The 13,161-nt window shown below is 36.3% G+C and overlaps 1 protein-coding gene across 1 annotated transcript; it reads right to left on the reverse strand.

Annotated features, from left to right (window-relative positions):
* Positions 1-1,595: 1,595 nt before the first annotated feature.
* On the reverse strand, positions 1,596-2,543 carry LOC104556739 (taste receptor type 2 member 40-like). Its single transcript, XM_010200722.2, has one exon. The coding sequence runs from the start codon at positions 2,541-2,543 to the stop codon at positions 1,596-1,598; it is 948 nt and encodes a 315-aa protein (XP_010199024.2).
* Between the last annotated feature and the right edge of the window lie 10,618 nt (positions 2,544-13,161).

The following is a 13,161-nucleotide window of genomic DNA, read 5'->3' on the forward strand; positions in this document are numbered from 1 at the left end:
AAAGAATCCCTCATTTCTTTTTTCATAATGTTGCCAGTTGGGAAAAAGACTAAAAGAGTTATCACTGTGTAACTCTCCTAATCTTAGTCAATGCTGGCAGGGCATGCAGCTGCACAGCAGGGTGCTGCAGTGGCATGAGCACAGTGGTTCCCATCTGCTACTCTGCAGAAATACACAAGCATGTCTCTTGAGGGACTTTTGGGTCTCTCTTGATGCAGCACAGTGGCTGTTACAGTAATATTGATTTTACAGTACGTTGTACTGTGCCTACAGACATGTTTATGAGTTTGGCCCCGCTGTTTACACATGCTAATAATCATATCATTTCATGTTATATAGTGCATACATTTATACTTCATATTAACATATATTTCATGGTAAAAAATATTTTCAAATCTGTGAGTTGAAAACATTGTGTTCACTCTTTACCTAGTATTGTTAAATAGTGATTTCAAAGCATTTTGTAAAGATAGAACTCTAATGTTTCAAACACTGATGTTGATACACTCCAAGACTAAATGAATCACCCTGCTCATTAGTTTTATAGATGAGACTGAAACCCACACCATAGTGATTTATAGTCTAGCATTATCTAAATTCCTACAGAGAGGATATACAGCATAAAAACACTTGAGCTGAACTGAGAATTTTGGGGAGAATCATCTAACATATTATTTGATAAAACACGACAGAATCTGTTGAACATATTTCATCAACCTCATGTGAAACTTGACAGTAACATAAAAAATTAAAAAGAACTTAGAAAGAACTCACAAATACTCAAAGCAATAGCAAATCATGTAGAAAGGCAAATTTGTTGTCAGAACGGCTGACTCAACAAAAAAATTTTCTACAATGGACAGACAGATCTACATAACTACATCTGTTTACATTGTAATCACCACTTTAGTAATCCACTTTCAAGAAAATGAAATAAATGAGCATAAATTATGTTTTGAAAAAGTGATCTCTTTTAAAGAGGTTTTTAACCACTAAAATGTTATATACATACTGGAATCCTAAAGTACATACAACTCATTCTGAATGTTATTTGATTAAAATAATTTTCTATATAGTTCCAAATCTTAATTTTCCCTCAGATTTTCTTTTAGCAGGTTTCTATGCTTAGGAACATATTCTGTTTGTATGTCACACAAGCTACGGCTTGTAAAACACATGTTTAATCCAATTTCAAGCTCCTCAGGTGAAAGATCCTGTAGCAGAGAAATTATATTCTGTAAATTTTGTCTGGTTTAGTCCCATTTCCTTCAATTCAAATGTATCATTAAATGGTCAGTCTAAAGCTGAGAATCTGAAATCACAAAGTATCTTGTACTTAATTTATCATTTAAGTGCATTGTTTCCATTCAGTGCATTCTTATTTTCACTCTTTATTAAATAAATCTGAGGGAGCAAGAGTGGAGTAAATAAAAAAGGAAAAATGCATGTTATATCAGATGTTCTGAAATGTTGAGCAGGTCTAATCACAGAAATGTCTGAAAGATGAAAGTTACTGATTAAGAAAAAAGACTTGAAACAATATTTGCATAGAAGTCTTGATTCCAGATTAGTTACTGGAGAGTGTTTCTCTCAAGCTATAAAATGGAGCTTAGAGTCATATTTTCCAAATGGCACTTAAAATGCTGGCAAAGGATCTTAAATGCCAGTTTCAATTTTGAATTGACTATTATCAGGACGATAGAGTGTAGAGATGGATATGCCCCAGCTACAACTAAGGATACTGCAACTTTGACATTGTCTTTACTTTGAGAAGTTGACAACGTCAAAAGAATTTGAGCTACAAAACTAGAAAGATACAGGATCAAGAAGGAAATAACAGATTTAATGGCAGTTACATGAACATCTATCAAAGGATCTCTGAAAGTATCTACATAATATTTCATCTTCCTTGTGTGTCTCCATAGAGAGGTAATTAACAGAGCTGAGGTTACCACAGAGAGTACTAAAGGGAAAAAGCACCCTACAGAGTAAAGAAGCAGCAAGTAGAGTTGCGAACTATCCCAGTCAGTGACATATGCAGTGCTATTTTCTCTACAGTTCCCTGTTGAGCTGCAGAGGTAAGCGCTGGGTGTAATCCAGAGTAAAGGAAGAGAAGTCACCGAAGAAATCACCAGTGATCCTAGAAGAAGCCATGGGACCATCCCAGCTATCCTGATCTTGATTTGCAGCCACAGTTGTTGAGTGACATTGATTATTTTTACACAATAGAGTACACTGAGCCAGGTACTGAACCACAAACTGGCATGGTTTACAAACATCCATACAGCACCAAAAACTTTGTACACAGAAGCCAACTTATACACATCTGCAAAGTACAGGCTGTGAATGTACATCAGTATGGTCACCTGCAAGATAAATCTTGATATGCTCAGAAAAAGCAGGATCATATCAGCAGAAGAAATTTTTTTGCTTTTGATCCAGTTATTGATATTAACAGCTGTAATAAATCCATTTCCAATAAATCCAACAACAACTTCAATAGCTACAATACTTATTGAAATTATAAGAACTGGTGGTAACATCTTGCTGATTTGGTCACCTGTAGTTAGCTTGTGGAGCTGTGCAAGAAGTTGAGCAGACCTGATGGTATCTGACTAGCCCCAGTTCCAACCTGCTCACCTTATATCTAGTAGTACAAAAAAGACATCTGTAAATGATAGTGGAAAAATATTATTGATGTTCTTCCTGAATGTGCAAATCAGATAAAGATTTAGTAATTAATTCTAGCCTTTTACACGCATATGATTTGCCTATGCTTTTCCTCAGGGATGTGGGATAATCAGCTGTATTAATCTCCCCATCTTTTGTCCGATAGTTTATATCACTATCTAGAATGACAGAAAGCTCTATGGCTCTCTGGTTGAAACTGAACTGAATCTGGAAAGGGATGCATCATGCAACCCAATACAAGCAGCAACATATGTCAGGAGACAAGAGGTTTTATTTTGTAACATCACCCATCCTGCCTTGAAAGTCTATTACTTATAACTAGGCCAATTAGTTAAAATGATTTTATCATGGAGAAAACTATATCATCTCCAACTCTTGTCTAGGAGGAAACTCCAGAAAACAAAGCTGTATTTACTCAAGGATTATTGTTCTATATAGATGACCATTTCTCACATTAGATCTTGTATTGCTGATGACGGTGATCAGTTATATGATGAGCAGTGATGACAGACTAATGAAACACAGCTGTCCATCTATCAAAATCCTATTAAAAGCCCCATCTTCTACATATCCTTTCAGTATTTCAATTTCTATATTATTTACATGACACAGGGAAGTTTCTTCTTCCAGATGATGGATCTACATCTATTCTGGTTTCCAGAGTGAAAATCTGTCATCCATGTGCCCCCTATGGCTTTAGCTAGATGTTGTAATGAACACAGGAATCCAGAACACTGACTGATGCTCATTAATCTGCATTCTACACTGGTGCTTGTTTATTAAAAAATATATCTGTATTTACAGAGTAATGTGTCCTCACCTTCTCAATTCCAGGCCCATTGATCCAATCTATGAATACAGTACTGACACATTAATATCATCAATAAATTCTTTCTTGAATTGCAAGAATATGTAACAAAAATAAGGACTTTTACAACAAGGTAAGATGCAGCTGAGATAATTTGACCACTGGAAAAAAGTCTGGAAATTCCTTGGCAGTAAAATATTTCTTGTTTTTGTGGGAAAGTTGACATATACTTCCAGATTCCATTTCTCAGGGTAAAATGATTCAAAGTAAAAAACAGATCAAGCTCCTACTGTGAATATGGTAAAACCCGCCAATTGGATCTATAGTTTAACTAGTACATCTAAACTTCAAGGTTTTTTTAATTCTTCAGAAGAGAAATAGCTAACTGAAATTAGTATGAGTTTATTTCTTCATCAACTTGTTGAAGTGAAAATGTGGACGTAAAATCTCCATAGCTTCTGTTTCTGTCAATACTTCGTTAATATTAAACTTATATTTCAATTTAAATTTTGGTAATCTCAAAGCCTAGGAGCTTTTTTGTCTTAAAAACTGAGCATACTTTCCTTACCACAACTAAGTGAATTTTAAAAAACAAACATTTGGGAAAAATTTACAAAATACTGTATATCAGGTCCAGATCTGAAAAAGCCCAAGGGGAAAAACAAACTTCTAAACTAACAATAAATTGGTATGTTTACATTTTCTATCATATTCTTCACTAAAAGTATTTCTTCACCAAAAGTATTCGAAATAGTGAAAAAGTGCCATCTTACTAAGGAAAAAAAAAATTAAAGAGATGTAACTCAATGCCTACCATATATTTTACAGTTATATGAAAAAAGGTCCCCATACACAGAATATACATTACACAATTGCAGTACAATTACCTCAGAAATGTAGTCACTAAGTTACTCAAGGGAACGTGACAGTATTTTTTTACTTTTAGGCAATTATAAAAACAATTGTAAAGTAGAAGACACTACAACAGAAGGTGCTATCTAGAAAAACCACAGGACCAAAATGAATTCTCAACTATTGCAACAAACAGTTACAAAATTCTGTTCTGTCTTTATATGCATTATCAAAAATGAGAATTTCAAAGAAAATTATATGTAATCTTTACCTATCAATTTAATTTTCCTCTAAGCAAGGCCAAAAATGGAAATAGCTACTTGACACAAAGAAGCAATTCCTTCTTTGAGGACTCCTACCATGTCTTCCAGAAAGAAGCCAACACACAACTTATGCAACCTGGTAGTATTGAATTCTTCATGACTCAGATAAAAGAAGAAGCCTATCCCTCAGTGCTCTGTCAATAACCTTTGTCTAATGTTCTCTGTTCCCAGGAATGGCTTCTAAATACATATTTTCTCTTCTTTTACCTCCTAGTATCTCAAGAGCTTATTGAGGTGCTAGCACTATCATCTTCAGAGGTTATCCAGACAACAATGAGTCCTGTTGAAACACACCTGTAAATTACAAAAGACCAAGTTATAGGTAACAGCAAACAGGACTTGATCATATCTGATGTTGGTTCAATACAATGGTCAGGTTGTCCACTGTATGTCATCATAGCCTCATCTCCTGGTATGCAGCACTTTGAATTCTCTTGTTTCTCTTCTTGCCCTTTCCTAACCTCACAAATAGGATTGCCACGTTAATGCTCCTTCGTAGACTTCCTTTTCAGTTACAGAGTTAATGCTTATGACTAGACCAAGTTTAATTGGCAGAGAAGACACAAGACACCCTAGAAGATGACTGAGTTCACTGAATTTATCTCTGGGAAAGCATTTGGGTGAGTTTGTAAAAGCAGCTGAGCCATGAAGGAAAACAGAGACTAGCAATTCTTTAAAATAATCATAGGACAATGTTAGTGACACAAATAGTAGCTACTGGAGAGAAGTGCCTGAATTTATGCAACATGTTCCCTTGCAAGATAAATCTCACTACTTAAAGAAGTCAGATTCAGCTCACAGGATAACAGTTTTCCTCTTCTGATTCATGCACTCCAGTTAGCAATGGTAATACATACACTTTGCACAATTCCTACAGAGATTTTAATTGCTGAGGTAGTTAGAAACATTTTTACAGCAGAGAAAAGTGTTTCCGACTCTTGTAAAACACTGCTCTTACTGAGATGCATGAAGCAGCAATTAACTGGTATCTGGTTAATCTTTTGGCATTTTACTGTGAGAAAGACGCTTATGAATATAAAACTGGAAGTTTTGTTTCTGGTATTGTTTAGGAAGATACATATCTTGGAAATGTTGCTGATGAGCCATCCAATTATGGCCCCTCCTATACAATTTTTAGTGAAAAATAATTACCTATGGCTGAATTGCAGATGGGGAAAAATAGAACAAGTTGAATATGAATGACTTTTTCTTCTCACAAAGTTGTTACTGTTTTTCAAAGCAAAAACTTTGCTTTTGGTGTGACATGACAGCAACTCAGACTTCTGCCCTTCCACCTTTCATTATCCTTACTCATTTCTCTGCATGCTGAAACGTACTTTGATGCCCTCATCACCATCAGTTCAAATTTGGATGAAATTTCAAAATTAAAAGACTTACAAAATAGTCCAATAACTCAGAAATCAACATTACCTTAATAATAAACATATAGTTTCCTAATGCCAGGAGTCCATGAGATGAGAATAACTTATTTTTTGCTCATACTGTGTGATAATAAAAAAAATAGTTTTATTTTGAGTTGGATGAAGGGCACTGCTTTCCAGGTAACCTCAGTAAATTTTATTCCAGTGGCCACCTCCAGAGTAAGTTATTCACCTCTAACACATTCATAACACATTGTCTCATAAAGTCTTACTCTGATTGAAGTCTTTGGGCACTGTCACAAGAATGTGAAGCACTACTACTAAGGTGCTTAGAATCAGAGAGTCATAAAATCATAGAATCGTATAATCATAGAATCATAGGAGTTGGAAGGAACCTTTAGAGATCATCTAGTCCCAACCCCCTGCCACGTAAAATTGTTTAACTTGTAGTAAAATAATTGAATAAAATGAAGCATGGAGAACACTGTTTCTAGAAGTTGCAGAAAAAAGCTTACAAATGAAAACTTGCAAAGAAAACTGTGTAGGAAAGCCATCAACATCTGGGTTAAAGAAATGTAACCAGAAGCAGTATTCTTGGGTCTATTACCAGCTGTTTGCATAAATGACACTTTCTGAAACAGTTTACCAAGTTTTCTTCACATATTTGACAAGATGCAGAAGGGTTGTGAACCTTAATAAAATATTCTGCATCTGCTAAACAAAAATAAATTATGCTGCCATTTAACACATTCCTGACTTTATATTGTACAAAGAAATAGTGTGGCAAAATATCTTGGAAAAGTATGTGAAAGGATGATAATCTATTTTATCATTAATTTGCAAGTTGTCATCCTGTTGTCATTATTTTACTGGAGATAATGTACTGTTAATTTCAGTATAACACTTTTTTCTTCAGAAGGACATTGTCAAAATCAAAGATCATCAGACATAATTAATGGAAAAAATCCTGTAAAACACTTTCAAGAGGTCAAGAACATCAAACAATGTAATACAGATGAAAAGATATAAGTACAATTTTAAGGAAATAAGAATGCATATACATCCCAAAAGGAAGGAGTAGGCAAAAGCACCAAAGTAATGACAATTATCAGTTACTCCTTGCCAGGAACAAAAAGAGCTTAATATCATAAAATTATAGAAGTCAAAGTAGATGACATCCGCTGTTCTTCCTTAACTCAAGACTGTAACGATGAGTTTATGGTTTATACCATACAAAATATGAAAGGAAATGTGTTCAATTCCCAAGGAATAGCTGGGTACTATCTGCACAACTTCCCCTTATTTCCTCTGTTCGTTCACCTCTAGTTTGTGTCCCCCATTCCCTGAGAGGATCACCTTCAATACACTGGAGATTGATATAATTTCCTGCCAAATGCACTTTTCCACAGAGCCTTATCAAAATCAGGAGATCACTCATCTTTCACCTACCTAAATTCAATTAATGAAGGAAACACTTCTCACTTCACCTCACCTTAAATTTTCTCAGTCACAAGACTATTCAAAGCTTTCTCTTATGTCCCTAGAAATGAATATTGTTAGCTGGGTCACAATAAAACCTTTTGGTTTTGTCACAATATTAACATTGTGAATAACCATCACCTGCAGGAAGAGTGACATCATTGTTTAATGTTTGTTACTACAACTGGAAAAGCTCTTCTGAGCTTTGTTTATTTCATTGAGTATTACAGAGCATGAGAAAGAAAGTTTAATAAGTTACGATAAACATTGCTCTTCAGATTTTAGTTTCAGTTGTATACATATTTTTCTTTGCATTATTAAAATAAGTGAAGAATTTTAAGCATGACTGAATAATTTAAACTTCTTAGTGCCATTTTCGTGACACTTAGCTGAAGATTTGCAAAACTTTTGGTGGCCATACACAACACTTAAAAGAAAAATCTCCAATTACAACAGAGCTTTGGGAAACAAGGCTGATGAAAGGTCAAGAGAACAAGTCTTATGAGAAGTGGCAGGGAACCAGGATTGTTTACTGTGGAGGAGATTCGGGGAACATAGTCATTCTCTACAGTTACAGCTGAAAGGAGGTTGGAGCGAGATGGGAGTCGATCTTTTCTCCCTGGTAATGAATGATAGGACAAAAGGCAATGGCCTCAAGTTGTACTGTGGGAGGTTTAGACTGGAGTTTAGGAAGAACTGTTTCCCTAAGAGAGTTGCTAAACACAGATGCAGACTGTCCAGGGAGGTGGTGGAGTCCTCATGCCTGGAGATATTTCAAAGCTGAGGGGCTGAAGTGCTGAGGGACATGGGTTAGTGATGAGCTTGGCAGGGTGAGGTAGGGGTTTGACTCGATGATCTTAAAGGTCTTCTCCAGTCAAAACAATTCTATGTTTCTATGATTCTAATATATGTTGGTAACCTGCATTGCTTGGGGCACAGGATGACATTTTACTCTTTGAAAAACCCAGTGTGGAATTAACAGGAGGACTGCAACTTCAGTGTTTTTTCTTGTTAAACAAGGGAAGAAACAGTAAACCTAATGATATAAGGAAGTTGATAAGAAAAGCAAATCTTGAAGCTTATGTGTGTTTAATAGTCCCAGTTTTGGCTAGAAATTTTGGTCTCCCCAGCTCAAGAGAAACAGGGAACTGCTGGAGAGAGCACAGGGCCATCACGATGATCAGTGGACTGGAGCATCTTCCTTATGAGGAAAGGCTGTGGGAACTGGGACTGTTTAGTCTGGAAGAGACTGGGGGAAGGATCTCATTAATATTTGCAAATATATAAATGGTAGATGTCAGGAGGTTGAGGTTTCCTTTATTTTTTCCTGTTCTATCCAGTGACAGTACAATGGGTAATGGAAAGAGCCTAGAACACAAAAAGTCCTGTTTAAACATATGGGAAAACTGTTTCACTGTAGTACAGGTGAGGGAGCCCTCATGTTGACATCTACTTCTGCCTAAATGCCTAAATGCCTCATTCATAGACTCTTAGAATCATTTAAATTAGAAAAGACCTTTAAGGTTGAGTACAGTCATTAATCTAACACTATCCAGTTTCAATAAATGTGGATATTTACATCTGTGTTGTTGTCTATCGTCTCATAGCAGACACAGATCTGATTAGTATAGTCATTGGAACCTGCAGAGAGATTCAATTCACCTAAATGAGGCACCCAATCTTGGATCAGGTGAGATTTTCCACACAGGTCACTAACTGTTTTAGCTAAAGGTCGAAGAGGTATATACTGCAATCAGCAGTGCCCAGGGATATCCAAGACATATGTATGGTGCAGTCAGATATGCCACAGGACTTCACAAAGATCCATCGCTTTTTGCTGCAGCAGATGGAACTATGTTTCCTATTGCAATGAATTTATCAGATGGAAGCACTCAGTGAAAAAACCTTTTATGTGGGGATAACATTAAGGATTGTAACATCAGGATGCTGCATAGGAAACCTTAAATAAATATCTTTTAATTATAAAAATTTAAGTGCTTACTTTTGACAATGTAGATGTGCCTTTTAGTGCATATAAGTATTAAGATCATATTAGCATTTGCAGGTCATCACCATTTCAGCACCATTAGCAAACAGATTCACACTGATAGGAAGCTAGATTCATTTGTTTGCGTAACCAATGTGCCATTTTGACAGCTGACTGCAATTCAAATCCCTTTGTCGTTATTCTACACCACCTGTGATGTAAATTTAAATTAAATATGATTTTCATTGCTTATTTACACTTTTTGAGTAATGTAAGTGACACATGTCACAGCAAAACCTACTCATTTTGGAAGTCAACAATATTTATGTCACTGCCTGTAGGAGAGAGAAAAAATCTTATCTATTCAGAAAGATTCCTATTGGATGCTCTCCTTTTACCTCCTCATAGCCATTACATAGAAATCAATAGTCTATATTCTGATAATCTCCTTTTTGAGGCACATAATTTAAGTCACAGATTCTGTAAATGCTACACTTGGTTTCACTTGGCTTTTTTAGCCCAGGTTCCCAACTATAAAGAAAATTTATAAATTATCTCTAGTTGTCTTATTGTCACATTGGTGAACATCACTTGGAATAGCACAGTGCAATACAATCCATTATCTACCTGCCTGAATTCAGATATTATTTCTCAACATCCTATCAGCTTTTTAACTTTGCATTAATGAAACGTTACTTGGTGTGATTACTATAAGAAGAGGTGAATGATGCATGAAATAAAAGCTGTCAAATCCTTGAGAAAGTGCTCAGCACAATGACATGCGTCTTCTTACTATACTGAGATAAAATTATATTCTTCTCAAAAGAGAACCACTGAAACAAATTATGGTCACTTCATAGGACTGACTTAGTACATATTCAAAATCACAAAAGTCTTATGGGGGGGTTTATGTTTTAGGTTAAAATTAAAGAAACACAAGGTTAATTTATCCTGTTATGAATTAATTTCTGCATATGGATGTTTCCTGGGACAGTTGTAGTCAGGATTTTATAAAATTAAGTACTAACTAAACTCTTCAGTGTGGGAAAATAAACTATTCTCGAGGATATAAGTTGTAGGTACATAAAAATCTCATACATGAAGAAGGTGAATAGGATGTTTCAAAAAGGACAAGTGCAGAGTCCCTCATCTGGGAAGGAACAACCCCATGCACCACGACAGACTGGGCATTGACCTGGTGGAGAGCAGCTCTGCAGAGAGAGACCTGGGAGTCCTGATTGATAATAAACTAAACACGAACCAGCAATGTGCCCGCTTGGCCAAGATGGCCAATGGCATCCTGGGATGCATCAAGAAGAGTGTGGCCAAAAAGTCGAGGGAGGTTCTGCTCCCCCTCTACTCTACTCTGGTGAAGCCTCATCTGGAGTCCTGTGTCCAGTTCTGGGCTCCTCAGCTCAAGAGGGACAGAGAACTTCTGGAGACAGTGCAGTGCAGGGCCACCAAGATGATCAGGGGGCTGGAACATCTTTCATATGAGGAAAGTCTGTAGGAACTGGGGCTGTTTAGTCTACAAAAGAGGAGACTGACGAGGTATCTTATTAATCTTCACAAATATCTAAAGGGTGGGTGTCAGGAGGTTGGAGTATCACATTTTCAGTGGTATCTAGTAACAGGACAAGGGGTAATGGGATGAAGCTGGAACACAAAAAGTTCTATTTAAACATAAGAAAAAACTATTTTACTGTGAGGGTGATGGAGCAGTGGCACAGGCTGCACAGGGAGGGTGTGGAGGCTCCTTCCTTGGAGCTGTTCAAGACACGGCTGGACACGTTCCTGTGTGACCTGATCTAGGTGAAACTGTTTCTGCAGGGGGGTTGGACTGGATGATCTCTAAAGGTCCCTTCCAACCCTACCATTCTGTGATTCTATGATTTACTGTTTTTTCCAGTACAGGAAATAGATGGCATCAAAGGAAAGAGGAATTAAAAGCAAATAAAAAATGGCAATTTTTCACGTAACACAAGGGGAGGATGTGAGACTGTCAGAAGATACTACCAGTGCTAAAATTCTGCCTGGATTCAAAGGATGAATAGGCAAACCTATAGGAATGAAATAAATTGGGTTTTACTTAAATACATAAATATCATTTCTGATTCACGTAGTCTTGCAAAAGATGAATGTCTAGGAGAGTAGAATTTGTGTTTGTTCAGTTTACAAAATCTTTCCTAGGTCACTGGATAGATGGAACTATGGTCTCACATGGTCAGACTGAATTAATGTTGGAGACATATGCTGATTCATTATGTCTTTTCACTGTACATTTGAATTATGCTGATTCTTCCATGGTTTTTATTACATTCAACTACAAAGTATAGTCCCCGTGCTATACCTACAGTTACTTGTATTAGTGAAATACCTGGATCCCAGAAAAGAATGGAATCCTGTTGTGCCAAAAGCTATAAATACATGCACAGCAGTAAGAGTGATTTTTGTCCCATATAGCATAAGGAGAAAATTAGTTCTAACTACAATTTTATTGGATGCAGAACGGCTTCCCAAAGAAAAAGATTTGTCTGTTCAGAAGCATTTACCTCATATCCAGTAATAAAGCAGAAGGATAAATTCTGATTCAATAATATCACTTTTCCATGACTAGCACAGTAAAATGCGGCAGGATTATTCTTGGTTTACACTGTAGTATGCAAGAGAATAAAACTCATTTCAGAAATGGCAATTAGTTATTCACTTCATTCCCACTTAAAAATAACTGTTATAAGTTTTTTTTATAGCAGAATACCTCATTCTTGGTTTAGATCCTATTATTTCCAATGATGTTCAACTATTTTGCATTTAGCTTTACTACGCAGCTCTGACTAAGTCCAAGCAGGTGAAGTTTGGCTTTACTTGAGAAAAGCAGAACACTTTAAAATTCCTCCAGGATCTTTGATAAAAATTTCCTTTTACCTGACTTCAATTTTTCAGAATTATTGTTGAGGGTGAGGAGTAATGAGGAACATTCCAAAAAGATAACACTTTTTGTGAAATTCTAAATATCAAAACTCGTAATTAATTTGAAGGATTGGATTGTTCTGATTGTCAAGATCTTCTCAGTGCACATAGAATATATGTCAATGGTTTAATAGTTTAAGTGGAATAAGGGCACATTTCATTGATATAGCTGAGAGTGCAATATTTCCCCGTGGCAGAAAAAGTGCCATCCTGCTCCTACCAGCTGCTACTGGTTTGCTTGTGCCAGATCTGGTGCCCAGCGGTATCCATTATGAGTTTGTTTGTTTCACGGAACTGACAGAAAAGTAATATACCAAAACAAGTGTATGTATTCTGCAAACTTGGCAAGTTAAATCAGCTCAGTGAAAGTACAAAGATGAGCACCAGGGGCAGCTCTATATGAAGCAAGTGAGAAAAGAGTTAGTGTGGACCAAGGAGGAGAGACGGCAAAACAGAGCTACTCTTTACATCCAGAGCAAAATATTAGATGGGCATAACTGCACCACGCAAATATAAAAAAGCCCAGCTGTGACAAGTTGGTACACAATCCTCTCAGTATTTTGTAAACAATTTTATGCATTAATTAACTATTTTATCTTAGGATTCCATGTGGTCTAGAGAAGAAATGTTCTGTGGTGTAGATCCAGCTGATAGACTTTGGATGAAGGC

This window comes from Colius striatus, chromosome 1 (assembly GCF_028858725.1).
Source record: "Colius striatus isolate bColStr4 chromosome 1, bColStr4.1.hap1, whole genome shotgun sequence".
Lineage (NCBI taxonomy): Eukaryota > Metazoa > Chordata > Aves > Coliiformes > Coliidae > Colius > Colius striatus.